Source organism: Saccopteryx leptura, chromosome 9, assembly GCF_036850995.1.
Source record: "Saccopteryx leptura isolate mSacLep1 chromosome 9, mSacLep1_pri_phased_curated, whole genome shotgun sequence".
NCBI classification, from domain to species: domain Eukaryota; kingdom Metazoa; phylum Chordata; class Mammalia; order Chiroptera; family Emballonuridae; genus Saccopteryx; species Saccopteryx leptura.
The window spans coordinates 19,047,174-19,073,494 of NC_089511.1; the positions used below are offsets into that span (position 1 = coordinate 19,047,174).

At 47.3% G+C, this 26,321-nt stretch overlaps 1 protein-coding gene across 1 annotated transcript in view; it reads left to right on the forward strand.

Moving 5' to 3' along the window:
* Positions 1-14,161, forward strand: part of CDH3 (cadherin 3) — a 61,375-nt gene extending 47,214 nt beyond the window's left edge. The window contains exons 10-16 of the mRNA XM_066350113.1: positions 1,142-1,383; positions 1,743-1,888; positions 2,704-2,928; positions 7,862-8,068; positions 9,978-10,108; positions 10,479-10,625; positions 13,279-14,161. Of these exons, the coding sequence (XP_066206210.1) occupies positions 1,142-1,383; positions 1,743-1,888; positions 2,704-2,928; positions 7,862-8,068; positions 9,978-10,108; positions 10,479-10,625; positions 13,279-13,488 (1,308 nt within the window). The 3' untranslated portion in view covers positions 13,489-14,161. The remainder of the gene's footprint in view (positions 1-1,141; positions 1,384-1,742; positions 1,889-2,703; positions 2,929-7,861; positions 8,069-9,977; positions 10,109-10,478; positions 10,626-13,278) is intronic.
* Positions 14,162-26,321: the final 12,160 nt, after the last annotated feature.

Here is a 26,321-nt window from a genome sequence, read left to right on the forward strand (position 1 = left end):
TATGTAGTAGTAAGGCATATCCTTGCCTCTCAAAAAGTCTTTGAGCCCTGGCTGGGTAAAGCATCATCCTAATACACCAAGGTTGCAGGTTTGATCCCCAGTTAGGGCATATACAAGAAACAATCAATGAATGCATAAAAAAGTGGAACAACAGGCCTGACCTGTGGTGGCGCAGTGGATAAAGCGTCGACCTGGAAATGCTGAGGTCGCTGGTTCGAAACCCTGGACTTGCCTGGTCAAGGCACATATGGGAGTTGATGCTTCCAGCTTTTCCCCCCTTCTCTCACTCTGTCTCTTCTCTTCTCTCTCTCTCTCTCTCTCTCTCTCCCTCCCTCTCCTCTCTAAAATGAATTTAAAAAAATTATATATAAAAAAATTAAAGTGGAACAACAAACCAGTGTTTCTCTCTCTCTCTCTCTCTCTCTCTCTCAAATAAATTTTTTTTAAAGCCTTTAAATAAATAAAATTGATGCTTTAGGAAGATGGGACTAATCTTTGTTTGAATTCTTCTGTATTTCTGTAGAATCACCCAAATGTAGTAAATACTGTGTGGTTTAGGAGGCTTACACCACATGTGGTATTGATGTTTTTTTCCAGAACAACAAATAAATAACTCTTGGGAAAGGCCTGAACAAATCAAATTACAATTTCCCCTTAGAAGTTTTATTCCTAGAAAATTCAGTATGTATTAAAACCACACCAACAACTTTTTTATGTAAAACATATTCTAAATTGCAATTTTAAACAGATTTTTCACATTCATGAACACACAAATGTCCAAGGGGATGTTGGCAGGTCACATGGGATATGGGACAGTATTTTGTGTCCTGCTCCAGCCTGTAAATGCCCAGTGGCATTCCCAATCGTAAGAATGAGAAATGCCCTCACAAGTTTCTACAGCACCTCCTAGGGGGCGTCACCATCCCAATGGGAACCAGTCTGGGGCTTACTAGTCTGGTTGCCTTTGGGGTGGTCTGGGGCTCCATTGATGTCCACTCAGGAAATGTTGGTGGCTTTATGGGGTAGGTAAAGGGCAGTGTTGTGTCCTCAAGCCCCTTGCTAGGGGCCCTTCCTTTTGACACCACAGCTCTGCATGGGGCCTCCTCATAAAATGGCAGCTAAGGTCCTTCTTCTCTCCCAGGGCTTGGATTTTGAGGCCAAAAACAAGCACACTCTGTTTGTTGAAGTTACCAACGAGGCTTCCTTTGTAGTGAAGCTCCCCACCTCTACAGCCACCGTGGTGGTCCATGTGGAGGACGTGAATGAGGCACCCGTGTTTGTCCCACCCTCCAAAGTCGTCGAGGTCCAGGAGGACCTCTCTGTTGGGGAGCCTGTGTGCACCTACACTGCGCGGGACCCTGACGAGGGGAGTCAGGAGATCAGGTATGCAAGGGGCAGGGCTCCCGTTCATCCGGTTTCCTGGTACTTTTGGATGGGTTATCTGTTATGGCCAGTATTTCTTCTAATTGCCATAAATAGTTTGAATATCCCCCCTGCCACTCCTTCCTGCCCTCTCCAAGGCTGGAGATTCTGGGCAGAGGTCCAGGGGATTCCTCACATATCCTTGCTGGCCCCCCACCTGTCCCTCAGGCTTCATGTAGGGGTAAAATGCGTTTTCCACGTGATACTGATTAGGAGCCCTACGTCCCAAGACACCATCTGCTAGTTGGTATTAGGAAGCTTTGAATGACACAGAATTCTAAGTATTCTGTGTTTGACTCTTCTCAACCTTTCCACTCCAGCTACCGTATTCTGAGAGACCCAGCAGGATGGCTAGCAGTGGACCCAGACAGTGGGCAGGTCACTGCTGCTGGCGTCTTGGACCGCGAAGATGAGCGGTTCGTGAGGAACAACATCTACGAAGTCATGATCTTGGCCACAGACAATGGTAAGAGCTTCCTCCTAGTTCCTTCTCATGGGGCTTCAGTTCTCAGGTCACAGAACACACCATGTCCCCTCCACAGGCAGAGAATATATTTGGTGTGCGTGGAAGGGGGCATTAGCAGTCCAGTTAGTTAGGAGGGCCAAGGGGGTCTTTCAGAGGAGTCTTAAAGACTGGTCCTAGGGTGTCTGGCCATGGTTCTGATTTTCCAAAAACCTGCGTTAGGAGATAACCTGAAGACTCCTTTTAGCCTAAGGTTGCAGTTTACAGTGCCCTGAATTATTAGCCTGTCAGTTTCCCCTTAATGCATTGAAAGGGGCTGCCTGGAGTTGTCATGCTTGATTAGTGATGTCACACGATGGCAGGATTGGCGGTTATGATGTGATTGCCATTTTTGCTTGACTCAGTGTGAATCAGGACCTGGAGGCAGGAGAGAGGTTAGCACAGGGCTATGAAGGGAAGCTGTCCTGAAGCTGATGAGCAAACACTGCATTAACCCAAGGTGGCCAGTAGGTTTCACTCTGTGACAGACTGGTAGTGGCTGTTTGGATGAAGTGGCTGCAGGTCTATGCTCTGCTCTGTTAGTAATGTCTGCTGTAGACACAAAATGAGGATGCTGGCGTGATTGCCTTATATCTGCCATCACTGGTGTGATCGGTAGTGAAGCTAGAGCATGGAGGGTCTTGAGAAAGGTTACAGCTGGGCAGTAAACAGGACCCTCCCTGTGGCTGATTGGGTAGATCCCAGGGGAGCTGAAAATGGATTTGTCAATCCAACTAAGGGCAGATGCTGAAAAGGATCATATGTGTAATTATGAACAGGGAGCCCTCCCGCCACTGGCACGGGGACCCTCCTGGTAACACTCATGGACGTCAACGACCACGGCCCTGTGCCTGAGCCACATCAGATCACCATCTGCAACCAAAGCCCTGTGCCCCAAGTGCTGAACATTACGGACAAGGACCTGTCCCCCCACACCTCCCCTTTCCAGGCACAGCTCACACATGACTCGGACATCTACTGGACAGCAGAGGTCAATGAGAAAGGTAACTGGTGATGGCGGGCAGGTGCCAGCTCTGCTGGGTGGGTGTTTGCTCCAGACCAGGACCCTGTGCATGGGCCCAGTTTGGCATCTTGTGGTTCGCAGAGGTAATGGTTTCCTCAAGAATATCAATCAAATGCTAATTATTAACCTAGTGTAAGCCTTTGGAATTCCTCAGGAGCCCTTAAAGACCATTCTGGGCCAACTGTCTTCCTGGGAGGGTGGAAAAACAGGCCGAGAGAGAGAGAGAGAGAGAGAGAGAGAGAGAGAGAGAGAGCATAACTTTCTCCCTATCACATAATGAGCATGCTTATTCTGCTAGACGCCACTTCAGATGCTTTACATAGATTAGATTTTGCCTGACCTGTGGTGGTGCGGTGGTTAAAGTGTCAACCTGGAAAAATCAATTTAAAAAATAGAAATATTAGTTTTTTAAAAATCATCACAATAATCTTGTGAAGAAAGTACTATTGTCACATAGGCATGTGTGCACACCCATTTTATAGATGAGGAGACCAAGGCTTACAGAAGTGCTAGAGGCTCCATAGCTAGAAAATGATGAAACCAGAATTGTGTGTGTGTGTGTGTGTGTGTGAGAGAGAGAGAGACAGAGACAGAGACAGAGAGACGGACAGATAGGGAGAGACAGACAGGAAGGGAGAGAGATGAGAAGCATCAATTCTTTGTTGCGGCACCTTAGTTGTTCATTGATTGCTTTCTCATGTGCCTTGACCGCGGGGCTATAGCAGACAAAGTGACCCTTGCTCAAGCCAGCGACCTTGGGCTTAAGCTGGTGACCTCAGGGTTTTGAACCTGGGTCCTCCGCTTCCTAGTCTGACGCTCTATCCATTGCGCCACTGCCTGATCAGGTAAAACCAGTATTTGAATCCAGGCTGTCTGATTTACCATAATGCTCTGTTACCTACCATTTATTAAAATAAACCATGTTGATATACAAGATACTTTTTTATTTTTTCCTTACTACCACTTCTGTGGTCAGTATTTTTTATCCCCAGATGTGAGGCTCAGGGACGTTAAATAGCAGGCCCAAGGGCACAGAGTGTGCACATGAGCAGCAGTGGTTGAAGCCAGAACCCCTGGGCCCCCCCAACCCCTGCTCCCATCTGCCTTTCTCCTTTCTCTTTTCTCTTTCCAATGCCCCTGGAGCTTCTTGGCCTTAAGTAGTTTTTTGTCACAGGCCTGGCAAGGGGTCTCACTGGTATCAAATAGACAAGGATCTAGGATGCATAAGAAAGATAGGTCCAGCCTGACCAAGCGGTGGCATGGTGGATGGAGCGTTGGACTGGGATGTAGAGGACCCAGGTTCGAGACCCCGAGGTCGCCAGCTTGAGTGTGGGCTCATCAACATGATTCCATGGTCACTGGCTTAAGTCCCAAGGCTGTGGCTTGAACCCAAGGTCGCTGGGCTTGAGCAAGGGGTCACTGGCTCAGCTGAAGCCCCGTGGTCAAGGCACATATGAGAAAGCAATTGATGAAAAATTAAAGTGATGCTTCTCATCTCTCATCTCTCTCACTAAACAGTAATAGTAATAATAAATAAAAGAAAAATATCCCCCACTTCCTCCTGGAGCCGAGGTCCCCTAGGAGGGAAATGGGAAACCGCACATTTCAGGCTTGCCCGAAAGAAACCAGATGCCCGGTGTCCATTACTGCTGCTGAGCCCAATGCAGAAAGGACTTCCTGATATGCTCAGACACCCACATAGCTTTTATTTATTTACTTAGATATTTACTTACTTACTTTCTTAATTATGTACTATATTTCTCCCTGTATAAGATGCACCTTAATTTTGGGGCACAAAATTTGAAAAAAAATGTATAACATAAAGTTATTGAACTCAATTTTATTCATCATAAAATTCATAGAACTCCTAATCATTGTCAAAATTCCCATTCATCAGCTTGTCCTCATCTGTCTGATGACGAATTACCGTCTTCGACAATGAGTGCAAAAACAAGCACGAAAATGCAAGTAAAAAAAATCTACAACCCTTATATAAGACGCACCTGGTTTTTAGATCCCAAATATTTGGTAGAAGGGTGTATCTTATACACGGGGAAATACGGTATCCTCCCGCAAAATGGGTTTATTCAGGAAATACGGTATCCTCCCGCAAAATGGGTTTATTCAGGAACAACAAGGAATCGCAACTTTGGACATGTGGTCTAATGGTGCCCCACATCGGCTCATTTTTGTGATTCCTATGATTTGGGTGTAATTGTATGTCCAGCACCTTTCCTTTGTGAAGCCCAGACTGGTCTCTTGTCACCCCCTTGTGGCCTTTAAGTAATTTTTCTTCCCTGACCATGTTTAGAGAATTGTGGACTTGGGGGTCAGAAAGCCTTGGTCCAAGACCTGACTCCTCCATTTACCAGCTTTGTGACTGTGGGCAAATTACTGAGCTTCACTGTTCCTCAATTTCCCTATCTGTAAAGTGGGACAATACTTGTACCTATTTCCACAGTTACTATGAAGATTAAGTAACTACAGGACAAGCACCTTGCCTGGTATATCAGTGCTTGGTAGATGCAAACGGCCATTTTCACCAGCGTGATTTTGCAGCAGCAATCAGATCTGGCTCTGTCAGGTGTGGTGAGCCTTATGGCCAAAGCCCAATGGGATCAGCACCTGATAATAGTATTGATACCTAGTTCTTGGTTTTAATTGAGTATTTTGATCTGATCTTGTCCAATTGTCAGGGGAATTCAGACTCTACCATTGTGACCTTGAACTGGTTTCTTGAACTCCCTAGACTTCATTTTCTGTAAAATGGGGATAATGTATCTGCCTTCAGATTGTGGTGAAGGTTAGAGAAGGGCTTGGTACATATTGTCAATTTAGTCACCAATGCCACCACCACCACTATTATCAGCTGAGAAATTGGCCCTCCTATTTCTGAGGACAGGATGGTGAAATATAGGGATGTTTTGGTGAAATATCCCACATTGGCCTCTCTACATGATAGACCAAATATCTAGCCTGCAGAACTCTGTCTGCCTGCCATTGCTGAGTGGCAACAGGGTAAGTTCTCCCTTCTAGCGTTTTTTACTGAGAGGGGCCCAGTGAGTGAGCCGAGGTTTTGAACTGAAAATGACTTGAGGTTAGTGCTGCAATAGGCCAGCAAACCTGAGACCAGCTGAGCTAGAAACGTGGGGCTGTTATTGATTGCCCCAATGACCAGTGGACACTACTGGCATTTAGTAGGAAGGACTGTAATACTTGGGAAGGTTCTGCATAATGAAAAATAATTCCACCCAAGCTTAAATAGCTCTCTCCCTGAAAAACTTGCATCTTTCTTCAGAGAGGCCCCTGACTCTATATTTCTCACCCACAAACATGGCAACCCTCCTAACTCTAGGGTTGCCACAGAGTTGCCCCAGGGTAATGCCCATCGTGGAGGCTGCACTGAGCTCGGCTTCTGCTGGTGGTTAGCCTGCCACTCACTCTGGGCTTTTGAAGGCCAGTTAGCTCAGTGCTCACTGCAGCCTTATTTCCAGCCTCCCTGGCGTGTGCATAGTCACTGCTGCTGTCATAACACAGGTCATATAACAGCTTGTATCACCAAGTCATGTGCATTTCAATTTACTAATTAATGATGCTCACTCAGAAATATCAGTGTTTAGCCTGACCTGTGGTGGCGCAGTGGATAAAGTGTCGACCTGGAATGCTGAGGTCGCCGGTTCAAAACCCTGGGCTTGCCTGGTCAAGGCACATATGGGAGTTGATGCTTCCTGCTCCTCCCTCCCCCTTCTCTCTCTCTCTCTCTTTCACTCTCTCTCCTCTCTAAAAATTAATAAAAGTAAAAAAAAAAAAAAAATTAAAAAAAAAGAAATATCAGTGTTTAGAATATTGAAGTGCTATCTACAGTTTGAGGTATCAACCTTATATTTACTATTGTAAGAGCAAAATGCCACAGTAATAAATGGTAGTGAACTTTCAAATAGGAAAACAGGTAGCTAGTTACCACGAGTACTAAAATATTAGTTTATACAGATAAGTATTATAGAATTGTACACCTAAAACCTGTATAATTTTATTAACTAGTGTCACCCCAATAAATTCAGTTTAAAATATGTTTTTTAAAGTAATAGTACATTAAACTGAAACACTAGATTAATTGATGAGGGGAATTGATTTTTATTAAAGCATTTTGAAAAAATATATTAGGTTAGCTATCTCTTAGGAAGAACAATGTTGTTTTTGAGGTAAAGAACAGATCGATGTTCCTATCTCTCTCTCTCTCTCTCTCTCTCTTTCTCAAATCAATAGATTAAAAAAATATTTTTAATTTAGATTTTAAAAATACTGTGATTATGATTTCTTTCTTAAATTACAAGCTTTATTTTTCTGCCCCAGTAATCCTTACCATGATGGTGAACTTGGCTTTGACCAAATATAAATTATTTATTTATTTTATTTTTATTTTTTGGTATTTTTCCGAAGCTGGAAACGGGGAGAGACAGACTCCCGCATGCGCCCGACCGGGATCCACCTGGCACGCCCACCAGGGGGCGTTGCTCTGCCGCGACCAGAGCCACTCTAGCGCCTGGGGCAGAGGCCAAGGAGCCATCCCCAACGCCCAGGCCATCTTTGCTCCAATGGAGCCTTGGCTGCGGGAGGGGAAGAGAGAGACAGAGAGGAAGGAGGGGGGTGGGGGTGGAGAAGCAAATGGGCGCTTCTCCTATGTGCCCTGGCCGGGAATCGAACCCGGGTCCCCCGCACGCCAGGCCGATGCTCTACCGCTGAGCCAACCGGCCAGGGCCCAAATATAAATTTTTAACACTTGGTGTTAAGTGTGCTTTTGAAATATTTCTCCCTGTCACCCATATGTAAAGGCTGTCACCTCAAACCCCCATCGTCATATACTCTGTTGCCATGTGTTTTCTCAAAGTGACTAAATTATCTGTACACTCCAGGAGACGCAGTGGCCTTGTCACTGAAGAAGTTCCTGAAGCAAGACACATATGACGTGCACCTGTCTCTGTCTGACCGTGGCAACAAGGAGCAGCCGGCCGTGATCAGGGCCACTGTGTGCGACTGCCACGGCCACGTGGAGACCTGCCCCGAACGCTGGAAGGGGGGTTTCCTTCTCCCCATCCTGGGGGCCATCCTGGCTCTGCTGTGTGAGTACCAGCACCGTTCCGCCTTGGAGGATCAGGTAGTTAGATTGCCCACCTGTCCTTACACTCTTACTTCCAGGAGTGTCATTTAGTCACTAGATATTGATGGAACTTCTGGAATGAACTAGGCTTTGTGGATACAGTAGTGAGCAAACAGACATGCTGCTATTTGTCAGCTGGAGGCTAGAGCAGTGGCTTCCGAAAATGTGGTCTCCAGACCAACTGCGTTAGCATTATCAGCAATTTGTTAGATAGGCCAGTTCTCAGGCCCCACTCCAGACCGACTGATTAAGACGGTAATCTGGGCTTCAGCAATCCTCCAGAGGGTCATTTGCATGCTAGAGTTGAAGTATCATTGGGCTAGTGGGTAGGAGTGTTTAGTTAAAATGTAAATTTTGGGCTGTAAATGTACAGCTCATCACATTTACCTTTTTCACTCTTTAAGTGAGTCCTTACACAAAAAATACACATTCAATCAGATATGAACACAACATAAGCAAGCTTCAATTAAGCAGCACCGTGCACTGTTTTAGGCACTGGGGGAGCAGCACGTAATAAAACAGATCACTCCCTGCCCTCGTGGAACTTAGTTCCTAGTGCAGAGAGCAGACAGCAAGTGATCTGGCCGGGAAGTAGGTGTTGCTGTGGAGAAAAAGTGGAGCTCAGGAGGTCTGCGATTTTAAGTAGCATGGGCAGGAAAGGCCTTGCTGAGAAGGGGATTTTCAAGTAAAGACCTGAAAGAGGGGAGGAAGCAGCACAGCAGATACCTAGGAAACAAGCACAAAGGCCCTGAGGCAGCACCATGCTGGGGTGTGGCAACAGGACAGGCTGAAGAGCAGAAAGCTAGAGGGGAAAGCATAGGAGAGGAGGGCAGAGAGGTGCTGGGCATGGTGGAGCATCAAGTGGGGCCTTGTAGGCTCTTGTAAGGGCTCTAGGTGAAAAGGGACATCATCAGAAAAGGTTTGAAGCAGAGAAGTGGTATGATCAGACTTGCAGTTTACAGTACTTCTGGACCCAAAGTCGCTGGCTCAAGCAAGGGGTTACTCGCTCTGCTGTAGCCCCACGGTCAAGGCACATATGAGAAAGCAATCAATGAACAACTAAGGTGTCGCAACGAAAAACTGATGATTGAGGCTTCTCATCTCTCTCTGTTCCTGTCTGTCTGTCCCTGTCTATCCCTCTCTCTGACTCTCTCTCTGTCCCTGTAAAAAATTAAAAAAAAAAATTGGAGAGGGGTGCGATGGTCACATTTCCCCTCCCCTTTTTAGAATGAAAGAGGAAGAAAGAAAGAGGGAGGGAGGGAGGGAGGGAGGGAAGAAAGGAAGGAAAGGAAGGAAGGAAAGGAAAAAGTATCACTGTCTGGAAGAGTCCTGTCCCTGCAAAGACGAATGTCCCTTAGGACCAGTGCCAGCAATAAGGGAAGATGACAATAAGTGATACAGAAATATAGGTGGGGTTGAGGTCACAGTGCTGCCAGCAGGAGGTGACCTTAGTTTGAGACCTGGAGGATGAGCGCCATGCATATGCATAAAGAGTGTTCCAGGCAAGGAAGGAGCCCAGAGTAAGGTCCCCAAGTGGGAACCTGCTGAATATATTTAAGAAACTTGGAAAAACTGGAATTTTTTAAAGATTTCCAAGTAATTTAAGTGTGGGAACTACTGACCTCGTAAGGGGCCAATGTGACTAGACCTGAGTGGAGAAGGGGGAGGGTTGGGGACAAGTCAGGGCCAAATCCTATACACCTTGACGAGGAATTACAGGTCTCCCTAGGTGCAAGGGAATGATGGAAGTGTGTTAAGCTCTAGCTACTCAGTGGAGGAATCTAAAATTAGGTGGGACTCTGAGGACGTGGGGGTCCGGGCCAGATGTTTGGTTGTGGGGGATGAATATTCACACTGCCCCACCCTTTCAGTCTTCCTGCTGATGCTCCTGTTGCTGGTGAGAAAGAAGCGAAAGGTCAAGGAACCCCTTCTGCTCCCGGAAGACGACACCCGTGACAATGTCTTCTACTATGGCGAAGAAGGGGGTGGCGAGGAGGACCAGGTAGGGCATTAGGAGGTCTGGGGTTTGGGAGGTAGATGCCCTTGGGGCCACTGTCAGGGATGGTTGGGTCAGCCAACTAACCATGTTAGCTACATTGACCACACCCTGGCCTGAAGCATCAGTCTTCGTGCAGGGTTGACCATCAACTCTCCTCTCCTGAGAGAGTGTCTGGTCCACTGCTGTAGTCTCTTTGGCCTCAGCCAGGGTGACTGACCTTCAGCCTACACTTAATTTGGGAGAGGCGGTGTGGAAATTAGGGGTTTCAGAAATCACTGAGATTGCTCTCTTCTAAGACCTACCCATGAACCAGAACGTCCACATGGTGGGGAATTGGGGGGTCCTTCTCAATCTATGCTCTGTTTTCTTGAAGGACTATGACATCACCCAACTCCACCGGGGTCTGGAGGCCCGGCCTGAGGTTGTTCTCCGCAACGATGTGGCACCACCCTTTATCCCCACACCCATATACCGTCCGCGACCAGCCAACCCAGATGAAATCGGCAACTTCATTACCGAGGTGAGGCACGGGGGCCAGCCGAGGGCAGCCCTGACTCAGGCTCCAGTGCCCAGGCAAGAAGCACGGCACTTGGTTCACACACTGACTTCACCTCCAACCAACTCTGTGACCTCTGGCGCATTTGAGTAACGTCTGGGTTTCTGTTTTAAAGAGAGGAGAGAGGGACACAGAGAGAGAGAAGGTAGGGAGGAGCAGGAAGCATTAACTCATAGTAGTTGCTTCTCGTATGTGTCTTGCTTGACTGGGCAAGCCCTGGCTTTCAAACCAGCAACCTCAGCATTCCAGGTCAACACCCTATCCACTGTGCCACCACAGGTCAGACTCTTATTTTTTATTTATCAATTATGTATTAATTATAATATTTTTATTTATTAACTATTTTTATTACTTATTAATTATTGTATCACTTTCTATATGCGCACTGTAAACCTGCTTTTGTCCATCCTGTGGAGTGGTTGTTAGCAGAACACTGGAACCAGAGAACTTGAGTTTGGATTTTTAAAGATCCCGGGTGATTTGGGCGGATAGTGACGTTGGGGACCTGTGTTAGGTTGCTTTAGGGATTGGAGCGGTGCTGGGAGCATGGTGGTTCCCAAACTGCCTTCACATTGCAATCTCCTGGGGAACTTCAGAAACTGATGCATCAGACTGACCTCCTAAGATTGTGATTTAATTGATCTACATGTGGCCTGGGCTTTAAAATTTTTTTAAAGACTCCCAAGTAATTTACGTGTGGGAACTACTGACCTGGCACCTAGGATTTGTTAGGTAATGATAGCAATTGTTGCAAATAGCTGAGTGCCTCCAGTCTTCTTAACTCTGTCACATATTTGAGGAATTTTGGAAAATTTCAATGCCTGGGACTCCGGCATCTAGTGGTTTGTGGGTTTTTTTTTTGTTGTTGTTTTTTTTTTAACAGAGACAGAGTGAGAGTCAGAGAGAGGGATAGATAGAAACAGACAGACAGGAACGGAGAGAGATGAGAAGCATCAATCATCAGTTTTTTGTTGTGGCACTTTAATTGTACATTGATTGCTTTCTCATATATGCCTTTGACCAGGGGGCTACAGCAGACCAAGTAACCCCTTGCTCAAGCCAGCGACCTTGGGTCCAAGCTGGTGAGCTTTGTTCAAGCCACATGAGCCAGTGCTCAAGCTGGCGACCTCAGGGTCTCGAACCTGGGTCCTCCATATCCCAGTCTGACGCTCTATCCACTGCACCACCGCCTGGTCAGGCCGGCATCTGGTATTTTTTTAAGGCTCTGATGCTTTTAGCTCCCTAAGGAAATCAAATATAGAGGGTTGTAAGAACCTCTGAACTGAGGATGTTGAAGAGAGATGCTATGAGCCTGGTACCTCACTAGCAGTCAGTAAATGGATGTTTTTAATAGGAAGGGTGGAGGGCTGGATGAGCAGGTGGATGGGTGAATGGATGAACTGGGGAATGTGAGGAAGCAGCAGTGGGCAAAGGGCTCGAGGGCGGTCAGGATTCCTCACCCTGGCTTGACCCCCTTCTGGCTCAGTCTTCTCTTCTGCAAAAAAGGAGACTAACTGTTTTGCCTTCTAGAAGTGGCCTGAACATCACTGAGAGTGCTGAGCGAAAACATAGCCCTGGGGAAAGATTCCCGGAGCAGCGGGTTTGAGAAGGCACCTTGGAGCTAAATAGCTGGAGCTTTACCCTCAGTTTCTAAAATGTCTCTGTGTTGGATAGTTGGCAAATACAATCTTATTGAATCCCCGCGTCAGCTCTGCAGGGTAGGAGTCCTATGGTTATCCTCATCTGTAGAATGAGATAGTGTTCCACTGTTAGGCCAGGTACTAGTCTGATAAGCACTTTACATGGATTCTTTATTTCTCTAAAACTGTATGACGTTTCCCCATGTCAGACATGAGAAAGAAACAGCAAAGAGAGGTTAAGGCACTTGCCCAAAGTCACAAACTAGTGTGTGAAGTCTGAATTCTGACTTAAGCCATCAGATTTCAAAGTCCCTACCCTTCACCACTGGCCTGTGGCACTGAACACTTACTTGCTGTATGCCGGGCCCTGGACTGAGTATTTATACGCATTATTTCAACCTTCAAAATCTTAAGGGAGAGGGGCCCTGGCTAGGTGGCTCAGCAGGTTAGAGCGTCGTCCCAATACATTAAGGCTGTGGTGTGATCCCTGATCAGGGCACTACAAGAATCAACCAACAAATGCATGAATGAGTAGAACAACAAATTAATGTTTCTCTCTCTCCCTTCCTCTCTAAAAAAATTCAATAAATAAAATTTTTTAAAAACCTTCTGGGAGGGAAGCCTGACCTGTGGTGGCGCAGTGTATAAAGCGTTGACCTGGAACGCTGACATTGCCGATTCGAAACCCCAGGCTTGCCTGGTCAAGGCACATATGGGAGTTGATGCTTCGTGTTCCTTCCCCTGTTCTCTCTATCTCTTTCCTCTCTCTCCCTCTCTCTTTCCAATAAATATGAATAAGTAAAATCTAAAAAATAAATAAGTAAATTAAATTAAATTTAAAAAACCTTCCAGGAGGGATAAGTGGCTTCACCTTGAGGAAATGCAGGCTCAGCCAGGTGAACCAACCTGCCTGAGTTCTCGCAGCTGCCCTGTATGTGATCCCGCGGCTCCTAACCACCTGCTTTCTGTTGCCACAGAACCTGAAGGCAGCTAACACAGACCCCACCGCCCCACCCTATGACTCCCTGTTGGTGTTCGACTATGAAGGCAGCGGCTCTGAAGCCGCCTCGCTGAGCTCCCTCACCTCCTCGGCTACTGACCAGGACCAAGACTACGACTATCTGAGCGAATGGGGCAGCCGCTTCAAGAAGCTGGCGGACCTGTATGGGGGTAGCCAGGATGACTAGGCCTCCGGGCCAGCAGGCCCAGGGACTACGCATCAGGTCGCAGCTGCATCTTTAAAGGGTCTCAGGACCCCCTCAGCCAAGGACTTTGGAGTGGTGAGAAGTGGCCTTAGCAACTTGGAGGAGAGAGGCCTCAAGTCTGACTGACATTCGAGGGGTTGGTTGCCAAGCCATTCAAACGTGGGCAGTTGGACTTCAGCACTGGAGCGTCTCAGCATAGGGCCGGGGCCTCAGAGGCTGCATTTCTGCGGGTCTCTTCCCTGTCGTGAAATTCTCAGCCCTCTGTCCCGGACCTGGGCCTGGACCGACTCCAACTCTCCATGACAACATTCTCTCTGCAGTGGCCCTTGATCCTTAGAAAGAGGCCTCTTTTTACAATCTGGACTTTTTTTTTTAATGCTATTTTTAAAAAGTTAGAGGCGGGTCCTCGACCGTCCCCTGGAGCCTTCCAGAGGTCCTCCAGGAGCCTGGCCAGAGCTGCTTGGCTCCCTGGCCTCGTGTTTCTCTCTGGTCTTTAGGCCCCATGGCCTCCTATTTGAATGGATTCCTGCATTTTTATACTGAGCGCAGCTAGGTTGTTCTTTATTTTTATTTTCCCTGTGGAGTGCTGTAGATGAAGGGTGATGACAATCGTGTAAATGTGCTAGAAATTTTTTATTAAAGGAACTTTCCCAGAGGTGTCAGGGGAGTGAACTCTTTTTTTTAAGTAGTTTTATTGATATATTATTCACATACCATATCACCCACCCACTTAAAGGTTTTTAGACTTCTCAGAGTTAAAGGGGAGTGAGCACTTCTAACCCCACCAGCTTTACTGCCACTTTATCTGCACGGTAGAGGAAACTCAGGATTGCTTACAGACCCAGGTAGGGGCAACCCTGTTCTTCTTGTGAGTTCAGAGAGAACCAATTAACCTCCTCACCCCTGAGCTGGGCCCCACCAGAGCTGCAGTTGACATCTTTTTTTTTTTTTTCCTTAAGTGAAAAAAGTAAGGAGGCAGAGACATAGACTCCCACATGCGCCCAGACCAGGATCTACCCAGCAAGCCCCCTACTGGGCAGTGCTCTGCCCATCTGAGGCTGCTGCTCCGTTGCTCAGCAACCTAGCTATTTTAGTGCCTAAAGCGATGCCATGGCGTCATCCTCAGCACCTGGGGCCAACTTGCTCCAACTGAGCCATGGCTGTGGGAAAGGAAGAGAAATAGATGTGTGTGTGTGTGGGGGGGTGGATGGAGAAGCAAATGGTCGCTTCTCCTGTGTGCCCCGACTCAGGGAATTGAACCCGGGATATCCACACACTGGCCAATGCTCTACCACTGAGCCAGCCAGCCAGGGCCTGCAGTTGACATCTTTTCTCCAATGTTGGCTGCACCTTCGTGCGGTGACTGTGTGACTTCCCTTTCTGTGTTGTGGCTTTGTTTTGAAAGACGGGGCTAGGGAGGGTCCAGCTGTTACTTCCTAGCAAGTCATTTAACCTCTACCTGCCTCAGATTTTTTTCGGCATAAAATGAGGTGTTCTTATGGAGATTAAGTGAATTAATATCTGGCACATGGTAAGTATTATTTGTGTTCATTGGGAACAGCTACCATTTAGGCCTGGACAGCACTTAACTTCAGTTACTTCCTTTAAACAAATCCTTGCAATCACCCTCTGAGGGGATTTTCCTCCTTTAAAGAATGGCCTTATTGTGTTGGGGTGTTTTTTTTAATGACACCTGATCATCATCAAAATCAAGCCAGACAGAAAGTCAGAGAGCTCGCCCAGCATGTCAATGAAATCGGAACACTCCTGACAATACCCAGGCACAGACGCAGGTCTAAAGCTGAAGAGGCAGCAGGGATAGAACAGTTCATGTGTGCCTTTGTTAAAGCAAAGATTAGATTTATTCTCTTTGCAATGAACCGACAGAAAATCTGAAGTGAAGCTGAAAAGATGGCTCAAGTTGAAATAGATGTTTCCTTCTTATAAGAGTGACTCATTCTGTGGTCCTTAAAGTGCAGCCACTGGGCCATCAGCATTCACATTACCTGCAGAATCAAACTGCTGACAGGACCCTGCAAGCTGTTTTAACAAGACTTCCAGGTAATTCTGAGCACGTGCAAAGTTAAGACCAAGGGTCTGAAGTTCGAGCCTGAGGGTGTCCAGAAGCCTCAGACCCTGGATGGGGAAGTCAGAAGGGAACTAAGGTAAGAATCGACCCGTCCTTGGTCTGTAGCACCTTAGCCCACAGACAAGAGCACCTCCTGTGTCGCCCTTGAGCTGCAGCCTTTGGCTCTCATGGCCTCAGATTCCCCTCTACCAGGGCCTTGCTGCTTTTGCTGATAAGATAGTGCTGGAGGATTAGGTATCTCAGCCAGCAAACACCTGCTGCCCCTTATCTTAAACTCCTCTCTGAGAAGCCTGAATAAAGCCTGAAATCCTATCTCCAGTGGAGACTAATAATAAAACCAAGCAGCCACTGTTCGGGCTGGCCTTCCTCCCCTGAGGTTTTTGGAGGGGGTCAAGGAGAAAAAGTGGCCTTTCCTAGCCAAGCTTGGTCTCTCTGGATGGATCTAGAATCCCTAGGTGATGGGACCAGTCGCTAGGTTCTGAGTGACTAGGAAGGACTGAGCCTGGGCTCTGTAATGGGGGTGGAGGTGACGTCACTTTCACTCTGGACCTGCTTATCTGCAAAATGGGATCTTAGGACTAGACTTTAGGGCTTGTAAGTCAAAATTAAGTTACCAATGCTAACCACTCAGTAAGTACCAACTGTAACCCATGTGACCATCCATACCATTGGGGATGCCCTGAATGTTTCATTTTGCCTACCCTGAATATTATTCCTTTATGTTTTGTGGTTTGGCAGTTGGATGTGCATCCTTCCAATCTTTTTTCCCTACGTATTACATACACAATTTGCGTTCTTTTTATTTTTATTTTTTTACAGAGACAATCAGAGAGAGGGATAAATAGGAACAGACAGACAGGAACAGAGAGAGATGAGAAGCATCAATCATTAGTTTTTCGTTGCGCATTGTGACACCTTAGTTGTTCATTGATTGCTTTCTCATATGTGCCTTGACCGCGGGCCTTCAGCAGACTGAGTAACCCCTTGCTTGAGCCAGCGACCTTGGGTCCAAGCTGGTGAATTTTTGCTCAAACCAGATGAGCCCACGCTCAAGCTGGCAACCTCGGGGTCTCGAACCTGGGTCTTCCGCATCCCAGTTTGACGCTCTATCCACTGCGCCACCGCCTGGTCAGGCGCGTTCTATCTCCTTATAACAGGACATACAAGGAGGCTGCCTTTTTCTCTCCAACACATCCAGTTTAGATTTTTTAGAAATTATTTAATCTCACCACTGTCCATGGACATTAGTAATTCTATTTTTTGCCTTTAATACTTAAACTTCCTCGAGTACCCGTCTCTGCCAGTCTTCCAACAACTAGGGAGGTGTGGGGGGACGTGGTCCTGGTTGGAATCAAGGCTGCCCGACTCTGAGTGGATGGTTCTATCTAGGATGATGAGCTGGTGCTGAAAGAACCCTGTAGGCTCATTTGAATGATTGCCCCTCTTCCCCAGACTTTTAAAAGCCAAAGTCCTAGAACCCAAGTCTAACGAAAAAGATGAAGTGACTTAGTTGGATGAAGAAATCGGGTGTTCAGAGACCCACCTCTTGCCCTCATCCTTCCAGTATTTCTCCATATGGACTGCCAAACACAGAGAAATTTTTCTTAATTTTATTTTTAATTTACTGGAGTAACATTGGTTAGTAACACTACAAAATAAAAGGGTCAGATACACAACTCTACAATATATCATCCGTATATTGCATTGTGCGTTCACCATCCCAGGTCAAGTCTTCCTCCATCAGTGCAGAGCATTTTGAAAACTGACCCCAGTCTACCCCTGTCAGTTTTCAGATGGCAAAAGATAAAGGTTCCAAAAGCAGGCACTTCCCAAGATCCCTTTATTGGGGCAGAGGTGGGCAGAGCCTGGGCTTTGCTTCTCACCCTGCCTCTTCCCTTGTCGCTGACATGAGTTGTTTTTTCTTTTCCTTTCAAAGAGGCTGTAGCAGGCCCTGGCCGGTTGGCTCAGTGGTAGAGCATCGGCCTGGCATGCAGGAGTCCCGGGTTCGATTCCTGGCCAGGGCACACAGGAGAAGCGCCTGTCTGCTTCTCCATCCCTCCCCCTCCCTCTCTGTCTCTCTCTTCCCCTCCCGCAGCCAGGCTCCATTGGAGCAAAGATGGCCGGGCGCTGAGGATGGCTCTGTGGCCTCTGCCTCAGGCGCTAGGATGGCTCTGAGTGCAACAGAGCAACGCCCCAGAGAGGCAGAGAATCGCCCCCTGGTGGGCATGCCAGGTGGATCCCAGTCGGGCGCATGTGGGAATCTGTCTGACTGCCTCCCGTTTCCAGCTTCGGAAAAATGCAAAGAGGCTGTAGCTATTATAATCTGTCTCCCCAGGTGGGCTTTGCCCAGGCCCTTGGAGGGCCTAGAGGGGATGGCTTGTGTAAGTTTTCTAATTTCTGGTTTCCAATGGTAGGCATGGCCCTCCTTAACCAGGATCCACACAGGGACACAACAAGAAGCCACAGTTAGAGAAATGTGGAGGGATGGCTAGTCAGGGAGGGCAGTCACCCTGGGAAGCCCCTTTGGCAGCCTACACCCTGTATGTCCAGTTCCAGACTCATTAGGAACTGGAGCCAACTCCTTTTTGGCTCAAGGCAGAGCTTGCCTCCCACTGAAACAGTCCACCAAGGAGGGAGGTGTGCTTCCGGGCACAGTTCAAATCCCAGCACTTCCAGGCATGACATCTTGGACAAATAACTTTACCTTTCTGTGCCTCACTTTTCTCATTTGGAAAATGGAGGAATAAATGAATTAATATCTGTAAAGTGCTTAGAAGCTTGCCTGGCATACAAGAGCTGTGTAAGTGTTGTAGTTATCACTACTGTTGTTGAGGGACTGAAGCCAGTAACTGCTGCTTTATCTTCACACTCACAACTCACACCTTGTGTGGACACTGCCATTTCCACCCTTAAGCCAGACATTCCCAGACTGCAGGAAGCTACAAGTGGTCAAGAAGCTGTGGCCTCCCCAGAGGCCCTTCCCTTCAGGCCCAGCAGAGGGCACCATTCACCAGAAACACAGTAACCAAGGTCTGCAGGAAGGGCGGGAGCCCCAGGGTAGAACAGTCACTATGGCTGCCAGTACCGAGTACAGGAGTCTGCTGTGTGCCAGGAACTGCCTTGGCCATTGTGGTGGTGGCGGCAGCAGCAGTTATTTATTGGACAGTGACTGGCCATGTCCTTCACATACCTAAAGTCAGTTACACTCTCCCACTCACAATGGGGAGAGTGGTTTTATGGTTCCCTATTTTGATGGAAATTTAGAGTTAGAGAGATTAACGGCCCTACATAGCCAGGAATGGACTGTTTTAGGGTCCAGGTATCCTTGTTCCCAAGTATGGGCTCTTTTACTATTAAGACTGAGACTCCAGCCTGACCTGTGGTGGCGCAGTGGATAAAGCGTCAACCTGGAAATGCTGAGGTCGCCGGTTCAAAACCCTGGGCTTGCCTGGTTAAGGCACATATGGGAGTTGATGCTTCCAGCTCCTCCCCTACTTCTCTCTCTCTGTCTCTCCTCTCTCTCTCTCACTCTGTCTCTCCCTCTCCACTCTAAAATGAATAAATAAAAAAAATAAAAATTTATAAAGACTGAGACTCCAGCTATAATAGGGGTGTGGGGGTCGGGCAGGCAGGTGCGCAGTGGCAGAGGCTTTTTAGATGGATAGCCTCCCCACCCCCCACCCCCAAGGCAGAGCTGGCACTGACACTCTGAGGCTGTGATACAGAAAAGCCATAGCATTTCCAACCACTTCTGGGGTCCCCTTGAATAATATGGGGTATTACCCCCAGGGTTTTTTACTCATTTAACTACTATTTACTGAGCATGTGTTCATTGTCAGGTACTCTTCCGGGTGCTAGGCATATAGAAATGCAGAAAACTTTAAAATCCCAGCCCTAATATACGATATATGGGTACATTCCAGCAAAAATATGTGTAAGGCCAACATACCACATGAGTCAAGGTCATAAACTGTTGAAAGATATCTTGTCTCCCTATGTGGACAAGCATGTCTTCACAGCAACCTGGAAGGCTTGGTTTTCACTTTTTTTTTTTTTTAAATTTTATTTATTTTTATTTATTTTTTACAGAGACAGAGAGTGAGTCAGAGAGAGGGATAGACAGGGGCAGACAGACAGAAGCAAAGAGAGATGAGAAGCATCAATCATTAGTTTTTCATTGCGCGTTGCAACACCTTAGTTGTTCATTGACTGATTTTTCATACGTGCCTCGACCACGGGCCTTCAGCAGACCGAGTAACCCCTTGCTGGAGCCAGCGACCTTTGGTTCAAGCTGGTGGGCTTTTTCTCAAACCAGATGAGCCCGCGCTCAAGCTGGCGACCTTGGGGTCTCGAACCTGGGTCCTCTGCATCCCAGTCCGACGCTCTATCCACTGCGCCACCGCCTGGTCAGGCACTTTTTTTTTTTTTTTTTTAACAGAGACAGAGAGAGAGGGATAGACAGACAGGAACGGAGAGATGAGAAGCATCAATCGTTAGTTTTTCGTTGCGCATTGCGACGCCTTAGTTGTTCATTGATTGCTTTCTCATATGTGCCTTGACTGCGGGCCTTCAGCAGACCGAGTAACCCCTTGCTCAAGCCAGCGACCTTGAGCCCAAGCTGGTGAGCTTTTGCTCAAACCAGATGAGCCCGTGCTCAAGCTAGCGACCTCGGGGTCTCAAACCTGGGTCCTTGGGATCCTAGTCTGATGTTCTATCCACTGCGCCACCACCTGGTCTGCTGGAAGGCCTGGTTTTAATCTGGATTCTCAGACAACTAAAATATGGGCCAGAGGGTGGCTGGGTGGGCAGAGTTAGCCCCTAGCCCAGGAGCTGGGACAGGTCACTATTTTGTCCACCCCAAGCTCCATGCTGCACCATGGGGGTCCTTATTCAATGAGAGATGGGTCATAAACTGGTAAGTCAGTAAAATAAAGTGCCCTGAAAGATGAGGTAGGAAGGAAGATAAAGCTGGGAAGGGGCATAGGAAGTAAGGGTTTGGGGTGGGGACTCAGGTCTAGTAGTGAACCAAGGCCTCACTGAGAATGTGGCATTTGAGCAAAGATGAGGTTATTGGGAAGCAAGTGTGCAGGTATGTCTAGGTAACAGGAACAAGTGCAGAGGCCCTGAGGCTGAGCATGCCTGATGGGGCTCAGCAAGGTTTAGCAGAAACAACAGTGTGGCTGAAACAGAGAAAGAGCCAGAGTGCAACCTTACTGGTGGTGGCCCAGTGGATAGAGTGTTGACCTAGGACACTAAGGACCCAGGTTCAAAACCCTGAGGCAGCCTGACCAGGCGGTGGCGCAGTGGATAGAGCGTCAGACTGGGATGCGGAGGACCCAGGTTCGAGTCCCCGAGGTCGCCAGCTTGAGCATGGGTTCATCTGGTTTGAGCAAAAGCTCACCAGCTTGGACCCAAGGCCGCTGGCTTCAGCAAGGGTTTACTCAGTCTGCTGAAGGCCTGTGGTCAAGGCACATATGAGAAAGCAATCAATGAACAACTAAGGTGTTGCAATGCGCAATGAAAAACTAATGATTGATGCTTCTCATCTTTCTCCATTCCTGTCTGTCTGTCCCTGCCTGTCTCTCTCTCTGTCTTTGTAAAAAAACCCAAAAAACAAAAAAAACCCCTGATGATTGATGCTTCTCATCTCTCTGTGTTCCTGTCTGTCTGTCCCTATCTATCCCTCTCTCTGACTCTCGCTAGGTCTTTGTAAAAAAAAACCCAAAAACCAAAACCTGAGGTCACCAGCTTGAGCGTGGAGGTCTTCGGCTTGAGAGTGTGATCGTAGGCATGACCCCAAGGTCACTGGCTTGAGCAAGGGGTCACTGGCTTGCGTATGAGGAAGCAATCAGTGAACAACTAGAAGTGAAACAACTGCAAAACTGCAAATTGATGCTTCTATCTCTCCCTTCCTGTCTCTCTCGCTCACTAAAAAAATAAAATAAAATAAGCTAGAGTGAGATGAAGCCAGACAAGTAAAGTGTGAGGCCCAGGGTACCCAGTCCTGGGGCTCATCCACGCCTGGTCTGGAGGTTCAGTTCAGGGCACGGCCTGGTCCCAGAAGCCCTGGAAAATGGCCTGACTCAGCAACCTCAGCTCCATCTGGGAGCTGGAGAAACCTGATTCTCCTCTCCTTCATCCTCAGCTACTGAGGAGGCGAGGGACCTGTCTGGGCCTGCAGGCAGCTGCAGAGCAGGCGGGCAGGAGCTACAAGATTCTTCTCTCAGGCCAAGGAGCCCAAGTGGTGGGGCAGAGCCTGGTGAAGAGTGCAGGCCCTAGAGGTCGCAGGCACTCACCAGCCTGACTCCCTCTAAGCCTCAGCGTCCTCATCCTTGAGATGGCATCCCTCTCAGAGGGCTGAAAGGAGGCCGCTGTGAAATGATGTTTGGAAAGCACTCAGCCATGCCCGGTGTACAGTTAGTGGTAACTGCTGTTATTGTTTCTGTTTCTTGTTATTAGGCCTTCTCCACATTAGGGGTGGGCTGGGAGCCACCCATCCCCTCAGCTGCTTGGCATTCCTGTGCCCACTGCCCAGCAAGCTGCAAGGGTGTGGCGGGCCTGGGGAGCAATCTGAGAGGGAACGGGCGGGTCAGGAATGCTCACTGTGGGTTCCATCCATTCCTGTGCCCACTGCCTTCCAGTAAACCAAGGCCAGCTGATGGGGCAAGACAGGGCAGTCCCCTGGGTGTCACCTTGGAAGCTGACAGCAGGGCATTTTCGGGAGATGATGCTAAGTAATTATGACAATTATCATTAGAGCCTCTGTGAATTATCTACTTACTGTGTGCCAGACAATATGTTAAAGTTTCACTCCAGATCAAAATCCAAGTTTTAAAATGTCCCATTAAGCGGTATAGGATCTGACCCCATTGCTCCTGGAACCACATCTCCTACTGCTGTCTTTTGTCACTCACACCCTTGTCCTGGCTACATCAGCCTCCTGCTCTTCTCCGAATAGTGCAGGCGGCTTCCCATCTCAGGGCCTGTGCCCTCTACCTGGCCTGCCATTCCCCCAGGTACCTCGTGGTTCCCTTACTTCCTTCAGTCATCACCTAAATGTCAACTTGTCAGAGATTCTAAACCTGAATTACCCTCTTTAGAATTGCGACCCCACCCCCCACACCATGCCTTATTTTTTTAAATTTGTATTTATTGATATTAGAGGGGGGGAGGGGGAGGAGAGAGAGAGAAACATCAATTTGTTGTTCCACTTATTTATGCATTGGTTGATTCTTGTACGTGCCCTGACCAGGATCAAACCCACAACCTTGGTGTATCAGGTCGACATTCTAACCTGGTCCGGGTTATCATGTCTTATTTTTCTGCAGTATTTATTCCTTCTCACCATACTCTACTATGTATTTATCTCTTTGTCCTGTTCAGTGTCTTTCTCCTCCCTCTCTCTACCCCTTTGAGGATAATGAGCTCCATGAGTTTCTTTTCATTACTGTTGCATCCCCAGCCCATAGAATAGTATCTGGCACATAGTAAGTACTCAATAAATATTTGTTGAATAAAAGTGCTTTGCATCCTTTTTGAAAATGAGGAAACGGAGGCCCAGGGAAGAAGGGTAAGTCACTCGTCCTCATGCCCAAATGCTAAGCAGGAGAGCCAAGAGAAACCAGGGACAGCGTATGTGACATCTCATTTAACCCTGACAGTCCTAGAAGTGGTTGTGATCAATCCTTTTCACAGAGGAACAAGCTGAGGCTAGAGCATGGCAGAGGTGGGCGATGAAGCTGCTTCTATCTGTTCTGACTGCACCATTGTTTCCTAGAATGTGGCCTTCATGCCCGTGATGGGATGTGAGATGATTTTTTTAGGTGCTACATGACCAAGCTACTCAAGTATAAAGTGATTCCAAATCTTCAGAGAGAAAGTTATTCATTTTAAATTTTCTTTTAATCCGCTTGCCTCCAAGAGAGCATCCCCTTCCTTTTCGCTTAGCAAGTCTTTGACATCCTTAACCAGAGAAAGAAGGCCTAGAATTTAATGACAGTGTTCTGTTGTCATTGTTTTTATACTTACTTTCTAGTATGACAAAGGATGCTGGCTTTCCATTTATAATCTTGTTAATGTTTTTAATGTAAAAATAAATTTAAATTTTAAGTAGTCAGTCCATTTAAAGAAACAATATTAAGTAAAGGTAGATGTCAGGGATGCCATAAACAGTGAAGGTGGTACTTCAAAGTATGAAGTTGGACAATTTAAATCCTTGCTCTGGCCTGACCAGGCGGTGGCGCAGTGGATAGAGCATCGGACTGGGATGGGAGGACCCAGGTTCGAGACCCCGAGGTCACCAGCTTGAGCGTGGGCTCATCCGGGTTGAGCAAGGCTCACCAGCTTGAGCCCAAGGTCACTGGCTCAAGCAAGGGATGACTCGGTCTGCTGTAGCCCCCCAGTCAAGGCACATATGAGAAATCAATCAATGAATAACTAAGGAGCCGTAGCGGAGAATTGATGTTTCTCATCTTTCTCTCCCTTCCTGTCTGTCTGTCCCTCTCTCTGACTCTCTCTGTCTCTGCCACAAAAAAAAAAAAAAAGATTCTTGCTCTGTGTTCTAGCTTATAGGTCTTTTTGAACAGTACTCACTTCCTTTGAGGAGGGCCAATTTATATCCAGAAAGTAAAAGAAGACTTAACTACTAATCTGAGTATTTAGAAGTTACCTCTAGTTCAAGGAAGAATAAGGGGAAACTTTGGGACTGGAAATATCTAGGCAGGCTTCTTGAAGGAGGAAGCCCTTTGAATTGGCCTTAAAGGACGTATGACAGTTGAATAAGGGGCTAAAAGAAAGGAGGAGAAAGGCAGGGAAAGAATGGTTTGTTAGAATTTTAAAATGAGAAAGGAAGGGACTGGGAGGGTCCCATATTTTCTCTTGCTGTCAACCTATTGTACAAATGAGAAAACTGAGGCCTAGAGGGTAGTTATAGCAAGTAGCTAGGAGACCCTGGTCTGGTTCAGGTTTTAGGATCTTATTCCAGAAGGACCCAATGAAGTAGAAAAAACCCTAAGCTTGAAGGGGCAGGACCAGGGTGGCTGGGTAAGAAGAGGTAAGGAACAGGGTGACAGAATGAGGAGAGATGACAAGGGAAGACGCCTTGGGCTTGAGGCAGTAAGGAACCACAGTGGACTTTGGAAAAGCGGAGAAGCCCCCAGGAATGGTAGTCAGCACAGCAGAGTGTAAGAATGTGGGCTCTGAAGCTCCAGTGCCTGCGTTCAAGTCGTTCTCTGCTGTTTGTGACAAGTTGTAATCTCTGTAGTGTCAGTTTCTCTACCTAACAAGAGTATATGCTTCACAGTTGCTGCAACAAGTTAATGCAAGTAGCACACTCAGAGCAGGCTTAGCACAGAGCAAGTACTCAGTAAATGTTAATCCTTATAGTTTCTTTACAGTCATGCATTGCATAAAGATGTTTGATGGACCACATATACAGGGTGGGGCTAAAGTAGGTTTTCAGAATTTATTCTTGTATTATTATTTATTAATTATTGTATTATTTTCCATATGAATAACTGTAAACCTACTTTTGCCCCGCCCTGTATGTTGGTGGTCCCATAAAATTATAATGGAGCTGAAGGAAAAAGATTTGGTTCAAGAACAATTTTTTCTTTTCTCCAACAGGAGCAGTATCTGTGGGGCTTCACGATAGATTTCCCTCTCCCTCACTGCACCTCAATTTTGAGTACCTCAATTTTATTTTTATTTTTTGTGTTTTTCTGAAGTTGGAAATGGGGAGGCAGTCAAACAGACTCCCGCATGCGCCCGACCGGGATCCACCCGGCATGCCCACCAGGGGGTGATGCTCTGCCCATCTGGGGCATTGCTCTGTTGCAACCAGGGTCATTCTAGCACCTGAGGCAGAGGCCATGGAGCCATCCTCAGCGCCTGGGCCAACTTTGCTCCAATGGAGCCTTGGCTGCGGGAGGGGAAGAGAGAGAGAGGAAGAAGAAGGGGAGGGGTAGAGAAACAGATGGGTGCTTCTCCTGTGTGCCCTGGCCAGGAATTGAACCCGGGAATCCTGCACGCCAGGCCGACACTCTACCACTGAGCCAACCGGCCAGGGCCTCGAGTACCTCAATTTTGAGATAACATCCAGTCACTCAGTCACTAACGCATTTCTGCACAGAGGAGCCCATCCCTCAGTGCTACATATTCCAAGGGTGCCACGCCCCCACCTCCCAGATCTAGCTGGATGGTCTTCAGAGTGCATGGCTGCAAATTCTTTGTCAAGGAGCCAAGACCCTGTACAAGGACACAGGTCCACAGGAGCTACCTTTACAAGGATTAAGTGCCACTGCCCCGTTAGTGAAAGCTTCCTCTGGTCATGTGGAGCCAGCCTGTCCCTCTACTTTGGTAATAATGTTTTTAGGTTGTAATGATGTAAAGCATACATACATTTTATTTCTTCCATCAATTCAATGTCAGGGAGAGAGCCCTTTGTGCCAGATAGGGTCAGTGGAACCAAAAACAAATTTCCAGTGTCAAAAACATTGAGTCCACAGTTCTATACCCTCTCTGTGTTAAATGACCCCTTTTTAAAAATGAATACCACAAAGTTCCTTAATCTGACCACTGTGCCAAATGCAATAGCCAAAACCACATTTCCATGACAATCCCATGTTCTTTTATCACTCCATCCTTTTTTTTTTTTTTTTTTTTTTAATTTCTTGATCTTAGCAAGAGAGGAAGAGAGAAAGAGGGGAAAATCAATCTGTTCCTGTAT